Source organism: Staurois parvus, unplaced genomic scaffold (genome assembly GCF_062004578.1).
Source record: "Staurois parvus isolate SC_StPar_1 unplaced genomic scaffold, SC_StPar_1.0 ptg000205l, whole genome shotgun sequence".
In the NCBI taxonomy this organism is placed as follows: Eukaryota; Metazoa; Chordata; class Amphibia; order Anura; family Ranidae; genus Staurois; species Staurois parvus.
This window is the reverse complement of record NW_028318001.1, coordinates 10639154-10658051: the sequence shown is the minus strand read 5'-3', so window position 1 is coordinate 10658051 and position 18898 is coordinate 10639154. Positions and strand designations below refer to the sequence as shown.

Here is an 18898-nt window from a genome sequence, read left to right as displayed (position 1 = left end):
GCGAGGTTCACGAGTAGATGCAGTCAGCCAGATTGAGTCAATATGTGCAAAATGGAATGTTTGCATTTTTTTGCCCTACCTTTAAAAATAGATAGGTGTCATTTAATTTAATTCACCAAAGCTTAAAGGATAAGTTCACCTTTGGAACATGTTACATAGTTCACCTGTATTTAAGGTAAAACATATAACATGTTGCAGCTCCTGCCTCTTTTCCACCCAATTCCACCCTCCCTGTGACAGCGGGTAGGGGATCGTCTTCTCACAACAGCTGTCAGAATTCAAAAATAGCACAGCTGTGCAGGGCTTCTCCCACGCGACTGCATAATCCATTCAGAGAGTTCTGAGAATGAATGAACTACAAGTACCTTTGGCCTCTGCAGCCAATGGCTTGTAGTTCTTAATGAAATGCGAGGGCGCTGGTGAGTGCTCTGGTAGTTCCTTGATTTTTCCTGCAATTCAGTAACTCTCTGCCTATTTGGGAGGTATGGGCAGACATCTAACTGAGAGTCTGCAGGAGCCTGGCATTGCACCCACGATCAGCAGATCACAGGTGCAATGCCTTACAAGCTTTAGAGTAAAATAATAATAAATGCACATTTTTATCACCTTCAAAAAGATGTGCATTTCTTATTATTTTTTCTTTAAAAGGTAGACTTAGCCTTTAACCAACAGTATATATGAACAAGTTAAAGTTGAAAAATATAGTTAAAATATAAATTGGTGAACTGATTTACTTGCCGCAAGCCCTGACCTAATTTTGCACATCATTCTTGTGATCCAATAAGCCTTTCCAGATAATAAAGCAAGGTCCTGGCTCTTCTTGCACACTACATGGCATTTAAGTAATGAAGGCCGGCTGCAGACCCCCCCTTCTCTCAGCCTGTGATAGTAGCAGCAAACAACTCATAATGTCCACCCTGTGTTGCTATGCCCTAAGCATGATCCCTGTGTTTGACTGACAGCATAGGGTCCTGATTTGCTACCAGTACTGGTCTTTCTTTAACCCTGTGTTAATCTTGCTGTACTATGAATACATAACTGTGTAATTAATGTTTTCATATTTTTATGACAATCAAATTGAATCAAACAAACAGATATGAAGTACACTCTTACATCTGGTCCTCCAGGAAAAAGCTCATCATCGTGTATATATTCAGACTGCTTTATTGCTGAATCACCAAGTTTATAACCACCTCCGGTAAATGACTAGAAACACAAAAACAAACACGAAATTTATCTTTTTACAAAGTCACTGCATTGGCCAGTAGTATGGCTATATTAAATTACAATTATTCATTTAGTCTGAAAATAATGCCTCTTATATATTACACACCTTTGTCTATTTTTGTTTGCTCTGCTGGAAGATAAATTAGCTGATTATAGTAGAAATTACCCTGTATTTGGTTTGAATATGTTGTATAGATATTTCTGTTTAGAAACAGTTTTGTGAGATCAGTGTTGTAATAATAAAAACGTCTCAGTGTGGTCTTGCACTTCTAGACTTTCTTTTTCTTTTATTCAAGAAACAAATTTTATTAATGTACTTACAGCATAGAAATTAGACTACATAATTAGAACAACTGAACATCCACCAATTGGCCATAGGTACATAGCAAATAGCCTACATCATCACAAAAATATCTGCATATACACAGTTCAAGCAGAGAGAGCTTATGCCCGTATCTTTGATATTCCCCCATCTATACCAGCATGTGGTACGTATGATCACAAAGACAACTCCCCTGTAGTGACAACCGCATATAATGCAAGAAAAGGTGCTTGACTACACCAGGATATCAGCAAAACACTTGCAGATAAAAACAATCATGTTTGTACAGTACCGGTTAAGAACATGTGGCTGTGGCTTGCAGCCACCTATCCCATATTTTATTGTATTTATTGGGACATCCCCTATGTCCATATAGCAATTTCTTAAGGGGTAAGGAAACATTAACTTCTGCAATCCATGCTGAAAATGAAGGCCTGTAGCCAATGTTTGGCAACGGGTTTGTGTGTAGCAAACAAGGTTTCCCATAAAAAAAGCCAGATTATTGTCACTATCAGGGTCTGGGATTAGTCCAAACAAACAGTGACTTGGGCATAGTGTTAGAGGAGAACCCATTTGATCATGGAGGAATTGTATAATCTGTTCCCAAAATCCCTGTATCTGAGAACAGTTCCAGATAATATGGCTGAAAGTTCCAGGAGCTAGATGACATTAAGGACAAAGGGGAATGGGTGGATTGGAACTTAACCATGCTAGTTGGAGTAATATATATTGTACACAGTGCAAAATGTATAATTGAGACAGGTGGTCAGATCATTTTGGAAAGACGTTTTTACAATTCTTCAGAACTTTACTCCACATCTTCTAATGCCCCAGTATTCGGTTCCCATTGATCTTTTAGGGCATAGGCTAATTTAGTCGCTGAGTAAGTAGGATATTATATAGATTAGAGATCAATTTACCAGAATCCTCATCATGTAAGACTTCCACTACCTCTAGAGAGGATAAGACAGGGGTCCAAGAGGCAGATTGCATTTGAAGTGCATGCCATGGTTGCAGGTATCGAAACAGAATAAAATTGGGAAGTGAAAATTCAGCCTGCAGTATTGAAAATTGCCTAATCATCCCATTAACTATGACGTGTCAAAGGTAAGAGACACCCCTAGTTATCCACAGCCCCGGATCTTGTACAAGTAGTAGTTCAAGTAGGCATTTATTATACAACGGGGTAGAGGCATGTAATTTTGAAGACGATCCCATATTCAGATCCCATATTCGTTTATATTGATATGCAGTGCTGTTACAGGTAGAACCACATGGGAGTCAATTAGCCCTCTAAATACTTCACAAAAGGGATGAAGCAACGAAGGTGTAGCCACACCACTGACCAAGGACTTATAGAGTGTGACCCATTTATGTGATATGGAATGCAATATAATAAAGACCAAAATCAGGTAAAGCCAAACCTCCCAGTGCGGTTGCACCTCTAGACTTTACCTATATTATATTGCCCCACAACTAAGATATATTCATTAGTGTACATATCCACTTATAGACAGAGCATTTGCTGTCCTAAAAACCACCATTCCCTGTTCATACAAGGCAATGGCTAAGGTTCCCACCAAGCATAATAAGTAATTTTGACCTTCTTTAAAATTACTAGGCAAGCTTCCAAGCATTATTCTACCTTGGACGTCTTCCAAAGGTCAAACTTCTTGTTAAAAGAATTTCACCTATTTAGGACCATCATACATGGTTCACCCATAATATCATATATGCTCATCAACTATTCAGCTGTGGCACCTGAATTCTTTCTACAATTACAACATGCATCTGGATTTTTACACAAAATATATTTTAGCAATTTCAGAATGTGGCATACTGATGAAAACAATTCAGCCTCAAATACATAACTCTTTAAAATGCCCCCAACTAATCTCAGAGTTAGCACTAACTAAACTAAATGCCTCTTTTAATTTGATAAATTTGTGGGTATGTTATGTGCTAGGTCTTGTGTCTTCTAACATCTTCATTTAGAAGGAGGGATTCTTACTTTGGATGTCCATATGGCACCTCCTTTTGACTTTCCAGTGATGGGATCCTCTCAGGTTCCATGGGGTAATGATGTCAATAAGAGATAACCAGTTGGTGCAGCACAGACTGCAGTGCTGGATCTACCAATCATCAATCCTGAAAATGGGCAGCAAGGGACATATACAGATGCTGAATGGGTGTGTGTGTGGCGGTGGGGTGGAGGTGGGGGTAGGATTTGCCTAGAGTTAGGCTTTAATTTCTTTTTTTATTACCAAGTACTAAACCTTGTCCCTAAACAAGCAGTAGAAAAAGAAAAGAGGACTGTGAAGAGGCTACCAGCACATTTTGTTTACACTAACTAAACCAAGGAACCAACTTGTAGATTAGTTATCTCTATTGCACTACACTGTTGTAAGGCTATACAACATGAAAATATTAACTAAACAAATTTTAAATGTTAGAGGTTTAGACCTACAGTACAGTTTATCATTTTTATATAGGACTATCTGGTGTTGTGCTCAGTTTGGTTTCATAGTCATACAATTTTGTTTAATGATAACCATTTATTAGGATATATATTTAAAGTCCCCAGAGAGCTGCATGTAACAAAGGAGCAATTATGACTCTATGGAGTTGACTTACTAAAGGTAAATAGACTCTGCACTTAGCAAGTGCAGTTGCCTTCTGCATTGGAAATTGGTCCAGGGCTTAGTAAACGGGGTGACATTTGGCAAAGAATACCCAATCTTATACAAGGAAAATTTAAAAAAAAATATTATTTCTGATTGCATGATTGAATGATGGAAGTCAGCACAGCTTCCCCTTCCCATGTACTAAGCTCTGGAACAAAATCCCCTTGCAGAGTGCAACTGGACTTGAAATGTGCACAGTCTATTTGCCTTTAATAAATCAACCTCTATTTCTATTTTGTCTAAAAGTTCTATAAAAAAACTTCTTAAAGAAATAGGCAATAGATATGTACAGAAAAACTTACCTTAGCTTTAAAGACATTTTTTTCTGATGATTTGCTGACTTCTTCTGCAGTCATAGCTCCATGTTCTTTTGCTTCTTTAAAAAGCTCATTCACAATTTTCCCAGGGGATTGGATCCTAGAAATACTACAAATCCTATTGATTATTGTCAACTTACTTGAATATAGGAACAACATACAATAATTGTTTCCAATATAGAAATACACTTTCCAAATACTCAAGTTATGTGTCCACTGCCACCATTCCTGAACAACTGAATGAAGATCAAGCATCTACCACCTAACCACTCCTACTATGATTTCTACCTAATACTTTTCTGTTTTCAGATTTGAGGAAACATAGGGAGGGCATGAATGAAGACATTGAAACCACTGAAAAGCATGTCCTACTTTAAGGTGCCACACGGCACTCTGTATGCAAAGGATAGGCTGCGTTTTTTCCCATCTCTTCCCTGATGTCTTTTGCACTAATCCTAGTTCCATTCTGGCATTAATCTATGCCATCCAGCTGTAAAATGGCAAGGCTCAATGGTTAGTAGAGACACTGGCATTTGGCACCTGACTAACAGGACTATGACTTACCACTGAAAAGGGATAGACTGACAACCTGGGCAAAATTCAAAGCTCAGTGTACAGCCTAGGACTGATGATCAAAATGTTCTAGAAACACAAAGTGGTTATTCAGAAGATGATTAGCTTAGACACTTTTAGGAAAAGACAAATACACTGTAAAGGAAAGTTTACCGGAAAGAGATGTGGAGATTGTCTTTGCTACTTCTTTTTCTACAAGTACTAGTTTCCTGGAACAAGTATTCATACAAGGTTGTCTAACTTTACACATATACATACTTATGCTGTAAATATCTTGTGCAGACCTCTTAATTAATTCTAGCCACAAGCAGCAAAAAGTAAAACAAAAATTCCAAACATTAAGTATACAACTGTGTGACGCGCTGATCAATATAATATTTTAAAGTGGAATCATCAAGCTCATCTTTTACAGGCTACTCTCTCATCCACTTTAACCAGGCAGCCTTTAAAGCGTCTTCTACATTGACAGATAACCTATGTCAAAGCTTGCACAAAATGCTGCAATCTCCTCCTGACAATGTAGACGGCCTTTCCACCTGCGCAATCTCCTAGCTCTGCCTTACATGTTTCATCAGTCACAGCATCATCAGGGGCATGGGCAAAATGAGCTTGATAACTTTGAATACAAGCGAGTTCAATAATTTTAATGAATGTCTTTTACTCTATTTTAAGTAGAGAGCACTATGTATTTGTATTGTTTCTTTTGAGCCGGACATCTTGTTTGAGACCTTTTATTTGGAGCAATTGCTACTGTGTATCAGTGGTTATAGTTTTTCCTCTTACAATGAGGGAACATGTTGTGTTAGACCCGTTTTGATTGAAAAATCAATCCATCAAAGTGAGCAACTGTCCGCAAGAGTTGGTGGTGGAGCACTCTGGCTTTTGGTTGTTTCACATCAAGACTGAAGCATGGTCCTGTACTATTAAAGCGGTAGTAAACGCAGATGGGATACTTATGCCTTCAGGTAAGCTTATAATAAAGCTTACATGTAGGTACAAAGAATATCTCCTAAACGTGCCCCATTTAGGAGATATTCATTGTTGCTGCAGCCAGTGAGGTCCCTGGCGCATGCGCTGTGAAAGAACAGCATATTGTGCCGTTTCTTCAGAGCTCTGTGCCATGGCCATAACTCTCGTTCGCATGAACAGGAGTGACGTCATCGTGGCTCGGGCATTCAAACAGCCACAGCCCACGAGCACGGAAAGAAGACCGGGAGAGATGGAAATCTCTGCAGTGGTGACAGGCACCTTCATTGTAAGGTAAGTATTTCATAATGTGCTATTATGCAGCACATACTAGCACATTATGCTCTTAACTTGCAGGGAGATTTTTTTTTTATGTGCATGGTTTACTACCACTTTATGTTTTCCCATGGCGAAGGACCATCTTTAACATTTTTCTTTTAAATGAGCATTTTATTGTGTAAATACATATATGTATTTAGGATTGTGCTTGGTTATTATTGATACAAGATACAAAGCTTTTTAGGATCACCAGTTTTCTCTCAGGAAAGGTTTTTGTTAAAGGTTATTATCACCACAAATTATTATCAGGAAAATCAAATGGCAAGTCAGGGTATCCTGGATGTTTAAAGAACAAAATGATGTACAGTATTAATCTGGGACTATCACCAATATTTTTGTAAGCCACAAAAAAATTAAAGGCTGTGAACTGCTAGAGGACAAGGTGTCTGGATTTCTTGGTAAAGTGCAGCAGTTATACTATTCCCTACCATAAAATTGTTAAATCTGAACTCCAGGCATACAGCTGAATACCCAATTTGAAATACATAGGCATTAACAATTTACCATTCAAAGGATTTTAACTATGTGAAGCCAACCTTGTGATTCAAGCAAGCTAGCATAGTTCAACTTGATTACATAGCTGCCCTTCCAGCCTATGAAAGGACAACAGGGGAGAAACACCGATGAGGTCATAATCACCTTTGTACAGTATACTGGAAGGGAACTCCAGAAGATTCAATAAAAGTGACTTGGGTAACAGAATCTATGTGAAAATACAGTTACTGATTTTTAGATAATATATAACTGGATTAAATGTTTTCTGCTTGAAGTTTATCTTTAGTGTCTCATCTCAAGCCTTATCAGTTATTTAATTACTTAAAGAACAATGTGCAAAGTGTAGTAACCCACAGCAACCTACCCAACTTGCACTAAACCACAGCAAAGTGCAATGTAATCTGGTTATATGGTTAATGTGCATCTGGTCAAAATATGAAAACTAATTTCCACTTTGTATTTCAAATACACTACATTGCCAAAAGTATTGCAACGCCTACCTTTACACACACATGAACTTTAATAGCATCCCAGTCCATAGGGTTCAATATTGAGTTGGCCCACCCTTTGCAGCTATAACAGCTTCAACTCTTCTAGGAAGGCTGTTCAAAAGGTTTACAGTTGTGTCCAAAATTATTCAACCCCCAATGCTGTAAAGGGGTTTAGGGACTATAGTGTACATTTGGAATTGTATTCAGAATCAAATCCTACAAGGACGTTGTAACTACCCAAATGCAACTAAAATGACATCAATTGTTTATGTAATACAGTAGTAAATGGTTCTTATGTGGTTTCTTCATTGCCACAATTATTCAACCCCTTAAAGACTACCACTCTGAAGAACAGAGGTTCATACAGGTGCTTTCCATCAGGTATTGAAAACACCTGTGGATGTCACCGAGCAGCAATCAAGCATAATAAGCACCAATTAGGCAGCTTTAAAATGACTGTGATACTCAGCTCCTTCTAGACATTTACTGGTGTGGTTACAAACATGGTGAAGGCAAGAGAATGGTCCAGGAAGACAAGAGAAGAGGTGATTTCTCTTCACAGGAAGGGCAATGGCTATAAGAAGATTGCAAAGATGTTAAACATACCAAGAGACACCTTAGGAAGCATCATTCGCAAATTCAAGGCAAAGGGCACTGTTGAAACGCTACCTGGTCGTGGCAGAAAGAAGATGCTGACTTCGACTGCTGTGCGCTACCTGAAGCGTAGAGTGGAGAGAAGTCCCCGTGTGACTGCTGAGGAACTGAGAAAAGATTTGTCAGATGTGGGTACAGAAGTTTCAGCCCAGACAATAAGACGCACACTGCGTAATGAAGGCCTCCGTGCCAGAACTCCCAGGCGTACCCCCTTGCTGTCTCCAAAGAATAAGAAGAGTCGACTGCAGTATGCCAAAAGCCATGTGGACAAACCACAAAAGTTGTGGGATAGTGTTCTGTGGACTGATGAAACAAAATTAGAACTGTTTGGGCCCATGGATCAACGCTATGTTTGGAGGAGGAAGAACAAGGCCTATGATGAAAAGAACACCTTGCCTACTGTGAAGCATGGTGGAGGGTCAATCATGCTTTGGGGCTGTTTTGCTTCTGCAGGTACAGGGAAGCTTCAGCGTGTGCAAGGTACCATGAATTCTCTTCAGTACCAGGAGATATTGGATGGAAACGTGATGCAGTCCGTCACACACCTGAGGCTTGGGAGACGTTGGACCTTTCAACAGGACAATGATCCCAAGCATACCTCCAAGTCCACTAGAGCATGGTTGCAGAGGAAAGGCTGGAACATTTTGGAGTGGCCATCGCAGTCACCAGACTTAAATCCGATTGAGAACCTCTGGTGGGACTTAAAGAAAGCAGTTGCAGTGCGCAAGCCTAAGAATGTGACTGAACTGGAGGCCTTTGCCCATGAAGAATGGGCGAAGATACCCGTAGATCGCTGCAAGACACTTGTGTCAAGCTATGCTTCACGTTTAAAAGCTGTTATAACTGTAAAAGGATGCTGTACTAAGTACTAAGATTGAATGTCACTTGGGGGTTGAATAAAACTGATAATGCTGTGAGCACAGAAAAGACATTTGTGGTTATTTCATTATAACTGTTATGTTATATTTGTCTGACCTACAAGTGCCTCTTTAATGTAAATGTAAGCAAGATGACTGAATGATCAAAAGCAATGTCAAACTGGCCAAAACACTCAATTTCAGTGGGGGTTGAATAATTTTGGACACAACTGTAGGAGTGTGTCTATGGGAATGTTTGACCATTCTTCAAGAAGCGCATTTGTGAGGTCAGGCACTGATGTCAGACGAGAAGGCCTGGCTCACAATCTCCGCTCTAATTCATCCCAAAGGTGTTCTCTCAGGTTGAGGTCAGAACTCTGTGTAGGCCAGTCAAGTTCCTCCACCCCAAACTCGCTCATCCATGTCTTTATGGACCTTGCAGGAAGGGGCCATCCCCAAACTGTTTCTACAAAGTTGGGAACATAAAATCTCTTGGTATGCTGAAGCCTTAAGAGTTCCCTTCACTGGAACGAAGGGGCCAAACCCAACCCCTAAAAAACAACACTACACCATAATCCCCCTCCACCAAACTTGACACTTGGCAAAATGCAGTCAGGCAAGTACTGATCTCCTGGCAACCGTCAAACCCAGACATGTCCATCGGATTGCTAGACAGAGAAGAGTGATTCGTCCAGAGAACACGTCTCCATTGCTCTAGAGTCCAGTGGCGGTGTGCTTTACACCACTGCACCTGACGCTTTGCATTGCACTTGGTGATGTAAGGCTTGGATGCAGCTGCTCAGCCATGGAAAACTATTCCATGAAGCTCTCTATGCACTGTTGTTGTGCTAATCGGAAGGCCACATGAAGTTTGGAGGTCTTTAGCTATTGACTCTGCAGACAGTTGGCGCCTTCTGCGCACTGTGCGCTTCAGCATGCGCTGACCCCACTCTGTCATTTTAAATGGCTTACCTCTCCATGGCTGAGTTGCTGTTGCTCCCACTTCATTGCTACCACACTTGAATTCACTGAGCTCCTGAGAGTGACCCAGTCTTTCACAAATATTTATAGAAACAGTCTGTATGCCTAGGAACTTGAATTTATACACCTGTGGCCATGGAGTTGATTGGAACACCTGAATCCATTGATTTGGAAGGGTGTCCCAATACTTAACTCATATTTTATTCATAATAGAAAATGGAAAACTTATCAAATGCTGAAAATGAGAGAATGTACCATTTAAAAGATAAAAAAGGTTAATTTACAAATGACAACAGCAACACTTCTCAAAAAAGTTGTTACAAGGCAAGAAAAAATTGGCAAAGCACGTGCTACTAGCAAGAAAGAGAAGGAAGAACATTTTGCAACTAATTAGGTTAATTGGCAACAGGGTATAAAATGAGCATCTTAGAGAGTCAGTGTCTTAGAAGTAAAGCTGGGCAGAGGTTCATTAATCTATGAAAAGCTGTGTCTAAAAATTGTCAAACAATTTAAGGATAATTTTCCTCATGCAAAACAGCAAATCCTTTAAATATATCAACATCTACAGTACATAATATCAAAAGATTCTGAAAAACTGGAATCTCTGTGCACAAGGGACAAGGCCGAAACGCATAATTGGCTGCCCGTGATCTTCAAGCCATCAGACGGCACTGCATTAAAAACAGGCATGATTCTGTCATGGACATCACTGTATGAGTTCAGGAATACTTCTAAAAATCATTGCCTATGAACCCAGTTTGCCATGTCATCCAAACATGCAAGCTAAAGCTCTATCATGCAAAGAAGACGCCACACCTGAACATAATCCAGAAATGCCACCCTGTTCTCTGGGCCAAATCAACCATGGGCAACATATCCTCTGGACTAAAGAGGAGAGGGAACTTCCAGTTTGTTATCAGTACTCAGTTCAAAAGCCTGCATCTTGCATTTCTGATAATATGGGGGTGCATTAGTGCATATGGAATGGGGAGATATCAGATCTGGAAAAGCACCATCAATGCTGAAAGATATATCCAGGTTTTAGAGAAGCATATGATCCCATCCAGATGATGCCTTTTTCAGGGAAAACTTTGCATATTTCAGCAGGACAATGCTAAACCGCATACTGCATCTATGACAACAGCATGGCTTCATAGCAAAGAGCCCAGGTTCTTAACTGACCTGCCTGCAGTCCAGACCTTTCACCAAATGAAAATATTTGGGGTGTCTTGAAATGAAAAACATGACTAAGAAGACCCAGGATTGTTGAGCAGTTAAAATCGTTTATCAGGCAAGAATGGGGCAACATTCCTTTCCCTAAACTCCAGTAACTGGTCTCCTTAGTTCCCAGAAGTTTAGAGTGTTGTTAAAAGGAGAGGGGCTGCTACACTGTGGTAAACATGGTCCTGTACCAACTTACCTTAATTTTTCCTTAAAATTGTAAATTTTCTCAGTTTAAACATATGTTATGTTTTAAATTTTGTATTTTGAATAAAATAAAGGTCTATGAGATTTGCAAGCCATTGCATTCTGTTTAATGTAGATTTTACACAGCGACCTAACTATTTTGGAACTGGAATTGTACTTTGTGGAGATCCCCACACAATTACTTCCTTGAATTCTGTGACACATATTCACCACCTGCCCTTGGTCTATCCATTAAATTCATGTGCCTCTACTATGGGAGCTCTCAAAATTTGTAGAGTTAGGAACTACAGAATATTGGGGCTCTGTAGCTTACGCATGTATTTGCAAATGTATGCTAACTAAACCCCTGTTTTTAACGCATACTGTTAGACAGGTTAATTCGGTTTGTTTGCAGGCTGGCTGGCAAGCTGACATGGGAATTTTTCTCTTTTGTTGCTTGACACGCATCGCCCTTCCATGTGCTCCTTGCTGTGAAGGCCAGTTATAGACTGGGGCAGTGCCCATTTTTTGTACATATTCACTATGTCCTGTTGAAAGGCACTGCTGTCTTGTACATTTCAGAGAGCCTGCCTTCTGAACTACAGAGGTGTGAGAGGAGGGATTTCAGGAGTCATTCAGTACAGGAATCACTGCTTGGCTGCAGCAAGGTACCATGGGATATGTAGTTCTTAGAAACTGAATGAAAGAAAGTTCTCATGCACACTAGAGAAGCTAAAAAATGCTTAAAAACACTGGACAAAAAACACCAATGGTTTAGCACTTTTTGCTGGTGTTAAGCAGTGTTTAGACTAGTGTGTAAGTGTGTAAGCTACGTTTAGTAGCTTCAGCATCAAGAAGCAGGGCCGTTGTTAAGGAGAGGGTTGGGATGCCAGCCACCCTGTCCTTAACAACGGATGAGTCATCAGCTGTCAGCTGGGTTCCCCACTGACAGCTGAATGGAAAAAAAACCCACTGCCAGCAATGAAAAAAAATGTGAAAAAAAACAGCGGAGTCTCCCCCAATCCACATCAGGCCCTTGTGGTCTGGTTAGGATTTTAAGGGGAACCAAAATTTAAAAAATTGAGAAAATAAAAATGGTGAGTGCCCGCACCCCCCCTCATGTGAATAAGTATGGTACAGCGTCCATGGCGGAGCTGGCAGACGGCGGGAGCCTTCATCGGGATGAGAGGTCTTTTTTTTTTTTTTTCTGGGTCGGCGGCAGTGGTAGCCGAAATCGTGACTGACGATGGATCTACATCGGGGGACTTTTTTTTCTCTTATTAAAGGACTTATGAAAGACTTGTGTGGTGTTTTGATTTACACTTTTTGGGTGAATGGGTAGGGGTAACATATACCCCATGCTCATTCACATGGAGGGGTCTGGGGGCCCCTTGTTAAAGGGGGCTTCCAGATTCCGATAAGCCCCACAACCACCGGCCAGGATTGTGTGGATGAGGCCCTTGTCCTCATAAACATGAGCCCCCCTGCCCCAAACAACTCCCCCATGTTGAGGGCATGTGGCCTGGTATGGTTCAGGAGGGGGGGGGGGGAAATCGCTTGCTCTTCCTCCCCCTTTCCTGACCTGCCAGACTGCATGCTCAGGTAAGGGTCTGGTATGGATTTTGGGGGGAACCCATGCTGTTTTTTTTAATTTTGGTGTGGGGTTCCCTTTAAAATCCTTACCAGACCCAGAGGGCCTGGTATGGATTGGGGGGGACCCCATGCTGGTTTTTTTCACTCTTTTTATTTTTTTTATTGCCGGCAATGTTTGGTTTTTCCATTCAGTTGTCAGCGGGGAACCCCGCTGACAGCTGATGACTCATCTGTTGTTAAGGACAGGGTGGCTGACTTCCTGAACCTCTCCTTAACAACCAGTGAGAAAAAACTCTGCTAAATGCTGGGCACCAGCCAGGGGCGGACTGACAACTTATGGGGCCCCCGGGCAATAGGGGATCATAGGGCCCGTGTCCTTGTCCACACCCAAAAATGCCTGTGAAAAAGCCAATGAAAGGTAACAGGGGCATCTCATGGGGCCCCCTAATGACCCCAGGCCCTCGGGCAGTGCCCTAATGCTCGAATGGTCAGTCTGCCCCTGGCACCAGCGTTTAGCAGAGTTTAGGAGCTGTCAGCGTTTTTCTGCCAAAACGCTGCTGCTCCTGAACACACTGGCCATAGGTTTGTTTTTCCTGCTGGTAAATGCTACTGCTACTAAACGTCTATGTGTGCATGAGCACATAGGATAACATGGAGGGCCGTTTAGAAGCAGTAAAAAAAAAAAAAACGTCTGACGCCCTAAAAGTGGCTGCAAAAATGCCCTGTGTGCATGAGGCTTAAACAGCAAAGGAGAAGCTACAAAGCATGCAGGGAATGCAGGAAGTTGTGGAACCAATAGACTTTACAGAACTTTACAACATGAGAGGAGTCAAATCAAACATAACTATTGTTTGTATTGCTATTACAATGCTAATGTTATAACATGAGTTGTAACATACAAGTGTATGCTGTGACCATTGATTTTTTTTAGATTTGAAATGGAACTATGGGTAACAATACACAAAACATTTCTGATTATAGTTTTCATTTGACGTCCCTAAGATAAATTGTCTCTCTGTACTAATTTGTTAACAATGAGACAAACGGTTTCTATAACCGTTTTTATTAATATACTGAAGAAAGCCCGGCTTCTCATACACCAGACAGTTTTGCTGTGCCATGCACTATCCACAAACAAGTATGACAGTTCCAACCTGTTAAATATGGAAATATTAGGTCTAATCTGTTTTCATATAATCTAGCAAGTTTAAACAGACAGGGGATTTTATCATAACTGGATTAGCAGTGCATGGCAACCAATCAGCTTCTATATTTTATGTTCAAAGCTTAAAAAAAGAGATAGGGTTTGTATGACAGAAGAGACCCTATTGGTCTCTTCTGTGATAAAACCTTCTCCCTGTCAGTCAGCATTTGTGCACACTGAGCCATACTTGAGAAACTCAGTGTAAATTTATGACACTGCTCTGTGCCATGATGATGTGGCTCCTATGCGCATGCATGGGGATGATGTCACTATTGCCCTGCCAACCAAGCGACTGAAGAGTCAGAACCCAGCATGAAGACCAGGAGAAGATGGCAGCAACTGTGATCGACCAGCATGCTGGAGGGGATCACTAGCCACGTAAGTCTACCATAATGTGATATTATGCTGTGCTTACTAGCACATTATGGCTAAGAGCTCCTTGGGCCCAATTAAAAAAAATTGTGGAGCATTCATTCCAGCTTTAACTGACCAAACTAAAGATAGAGTCTGATTGGTTTCCATGTACAACTGCTCCAGATTCTGTCTACTTCAGTTTTGATAAATTCCCCTGAGAGTGCTTCTCCTGTGCAAAAGGTCAGCTGTAAAAAATATATACATATACTATCTACCTTTCTTCATGATGCTCAGGAAAAGGTTCCAACAATGAATCAGGTCCATCAGACTCTGATGGCTGGTCTCTGGACTGATCCTCACATAGGCGCTCCAAAGCCAGCTAAACAAAAATAGAATAGAACATGCAATGCTAAGAGAATTCATATGAGACGTGTAGTACTATTACACACTGTAACAATAACAATTTTGCTGACTACAATGTAACAAATTGGAAAAAAAGTCTAACTGTTCTCCAAAGACATGAGCTCCACTCGGGACCATTTTTTTGTTAGGGAAGTCCATACAGCTACAAATTACAATTTAAAAAAGGGTCATTCAAACTATTTGCGGTATTGCTGCACGTTACATTAGGTGAGATGGTGTGATGCAATGATACCACAAAGCTCCTAATTCACTCCCTGGTAATCTCTCGACTCGATTACTGCAACTCCCTCTCATTGGCTTACCTTTACATAGGCTATCCTCCAGGGGCGGACTGACAACTCATGGGGCCCCCAGGCAATAGGGGATCATGGGGCCCCTGTGTCCTTGCCCAAACTCAAAAAAGCCTATGAAAAAGGTACCAGGGGCATCTCATGGGGCCCCCTACTGACCCCGGGCCCTCGGGCAGTGCCCGAGTTTCCAAATGGTCAGTCCGCCCGTTATCCCCCCTCCAGTCCATGAATCAAAGAGTTCAGTTCAAAAACATAATTTATTAAATAAAGCATAAAAAGTCTCACATGGCGCAACACAGCATACCAATTGTCAGTCAAATCCAGACTGAAGGCAGATGGGATGTCAGATCACAAGCAAAATCTCCTGCGCTCAAGGAGCTCTGATGAAGAAGGGATGCCCTTCGAAACGCGTCAGCTGTACTGAGTATCTACCCCCACGATGGGATCAGCACTGGATTTCTACTTTTCAGGTCCCTTTGAGGACCTATATGCCTGATTTTATTCGCTGTTTGTGAGTATTATTTTACAATTAATAAACTTTGGTTACTGAGGTAATGCGCGAGGTTGGTGCGCTTCTCGTTTTTGTTTCGATTGGCAGATGGGATGTGCCAGTTTGATTGGGCAGACGGATGGGATCCATAACAGGAGACTACCGGTCGTGGCAAGGTGGAACTCGTCATCCCTGGAAGTGACGTCACCGAAAAACAGAAGTTGCCAGCCATGCAGCAAGGGCACAGATGATAGAAACAGCATGCAGGTTTGCACCATAGCTAAAAAGCCTATTTGAACTAGGTGCAATTTCTATGAATTTGAGGAAACATCTAGAAGGAAGCTGCCATCTTTGCCTCTGTTTGACCTGTACCTTCCATGGTGCTGCGCATGTCATCAATTAGGACTAGAGCTTTGTACATCATACACCCTGGAACTCTGCATTATGTACATCACACACCCCTGTACTCTGCCCTCTGTATGCAACGTACCCCTGAACTCTGCACTATGTACATCGCACACCCCAGCACTCTGCCCTCTGTATGCAGCGTACCCCTGAACTCTGCACTTTGTATATCACACACCCTGGAACTCTGCACTCTGTATGCAGCGTACCCCTGAACTCTGCACTATGTACATCGCACACCCCGGAACTCTGCCCTCTGTATGCAGTGTACCCCTGAACTCTGCACTATGTACATCACACACCCCGGAACTCTGCACTCTGTATGCAGCGTACCCCTGAACTCTGCACTATGTATATCGCACACCCGGGAACTCTGCCCTCTGTATACAGCATACTCCTGAACTCTGCACTATGTACATCGCACACCCAGGAACTCTGCACTCTGTATGCAGCGTACCCCTGAACTCTGCACTATGTATATCGCACAGCTCGGAACTCTGCCCTCTGTATGCAGTGTACCCCTGAACTCTGCACTATGTATATCGCACACCTCGGAACTCTGCCCTCTGTATGCAGTGTACCCCTGAACTCTGCACTATGTACATCACACACCCCGGAACTCTGCACTCTGTATGCAGTGTACCCCTGAACTCTGCACTATGTACATCACACACCCCGGAACTCTGCACTCTGTATGCAGCGTACCCCTGAACTCTGCACTATGTATATCGCACACCCGGGAACTCTGCCCTCTGTATACAGCATACTCCTGAACTCTGCACTATGTACATCGCACACCCAGGAACTCTGCACTCTGTATGCAGCGTACCCCTGAACTCTGCACTATGTATATCGCACAGCTCGGAACTCTGCCCTCTGTATGCCGTGTACCCCTGAACTCTGCACTATGTATATCGCACACCTCGGAACTCTGCCCTCTGTATGCAGTGTACCCCTGAACTCTGCACTATGTACATCACACACCCCGGAACTCTGCACTCTGTATGCAGCGTACCCCTGAACTCTGCACTATGTACATCACACACCCCGGAACTCTGCCCTTTGTATGCAGTGTACCCCTGAACTCTGCACTATGTACATCACACACCCCGGAACTCTGCACTCTGTATGCAGCGTACCCCTGAACTCTGCACTATGTATATCGCACAGCTCGGAACTCTGCCCTCTGTATGCAGCATACCCCTGAACTCTGCACTATGTATATCGCACAGCTCGGAACTCTGCCCTCTGTATGCAGCATACCCCTGAACTCTGCACTATGTATATCGCACACCCCGGAACTCTGCACTCTGTATGCAGCATACCCCTGAACTCTGCTCTGCACTATGTTCATTGCACACCCCGGAACTCTGCCCTTTGTATGCAGCACACCCCTGAACTCTGCTCTGCACTATGTACATTGCACACCCCGGAACTCTGCCCTCTGTATGCAGCATACCCCTGAACTCTGCACTATGTATATCGCACACCCCGGAACTCTGCACTCTGTATGCAGCACACCCCGGAACTCTGCCCTTTGTATGCAGCACACCCCTGAACTCTGCTCTGCACTATGTTCATTGCACACCCCGGAACTCTGCCCTTTGTATGCAGCACACCCCTGAACTCTGCTCTGCACTATGTACATTGCACACCCCGGAACTCTGCCCTTTGTATGCAGCACACCCCTGAACTCTGCTCTGCACTATGTACATTGCACACCCCGGAACTCTGCACTCTGTGAAACCCCCCCCCCCCGAACTCTGCCCTCTGTACATAATGCTCTCCCGGTATTTAATGCCCCTTTAAGACCCTCCCACTGTTAATGAAGTTTGACCACACCGCACTATTTGATGTGATTTGGAGGGTGCCACCTATGATTGGCTGTCCACTGGCCAGATGTCAGGCGCATGACCTTGGTCCACATTGGCTCCAGCAATGCATTATGGAGCGTTGAGAAGGAGGAATTCCCACAAATGTCACTAAAGTTCAGATCTAATCAGAACATTGAATATTTGATCCAAACTTACACTTAGTATGGGTTCATCCATACTATTTGTCAAGTCCACCCCTTATAAAATCAGGACCCTCTATGAAGTGCCCCCTCCTTCCCTGTGGCTAACCAAGGTGGATCCCAATGACAGGCCACCACTGATGAAGCCGTGCTCCACAAACACACAGGAGATCCGCTCACCGGCACACACTCACTATTCACACACCTGGATGTCCAGGACGGACGGCCTGAGCTGTGGCCCCACCCCCTCTGCTGTCTCCTCCCCCGTGCTTTCATGTCCGCCGTCAGCTCCTCCCGCCTCTCCTGTCGGAATTTCTTCTCCGCCGAGCTCGTTCTCCGTCTCCTCCATGTTTATTGTAAAGTGCCGCGGGCCACCAGGCCAGCTCGTCCCCGCTGCCTACGTCACGGGCTGGCCTACATCTCCCCCGACATGCCTGTCACCAGCCGGCGCTCAGCCTGTGGCCATGGCAACCCTCCATGCCGCGCAGACTCGCTGGGCTCTTCATGTAGTGTGTGGGCTGCGAGTGACGTCATTCCTTCCATGTGATACACAGCACAGTTCTCCATGGCCTCACTCCTATACTAGGAGATAATTCCCTCATAATCCGTTTCTGTCTTTCTCAGGCCAAACCAAAATGTCACAATCTGCAAATTAATAAATACCGAAGAAATGCCCTGAGCTCATTGCCACAGAAACCAGGCTTGGCTCAGACCAAGGACAGGGCATGTATGTACCCTCTGGAGAGCCGCTGAGTTTTAGGGTCGCCCTATGCTCTGCACTGCCGGGCATCACACATTTTCCACACTTACAT

General features: G+C 42.9%; 1 protein-coding gene across 1 annotated transcript in view; it reads right to left on the bottom strand.

Moving 5' to 3' along the window:
• The window catches only part of UBXN2B (UBX domain protein 2B), a 49569-nt gene extending 31004 nt beyond the window's left edge, over positions 1-18565 (bottom strand). The window contains exons 1-4 of the mRNA XM_089678475.1: positions 18292-18565; positions 14740-14843; positions 4536-4659; positions 1114-1206 (exon numbers count right to left, since the gene is read on the bottom strand). Of these exons, the coding sequence (XP_089534601.1) occupies positions 1114-1206; positions 4536-4659; positions 14740-14843; positions 18292-18435 (465 nt within the window). The 5' untranslated portion in view covers positions 18436-18565. The remainder of the gene's footprint in view (positions 1-1113; positions 1207-4535; positions 4660-14739; positions 14844-18291) is intronic.
• Between the last annotated feature and the right edge of the window lie 333 nt (positions 18566-18898).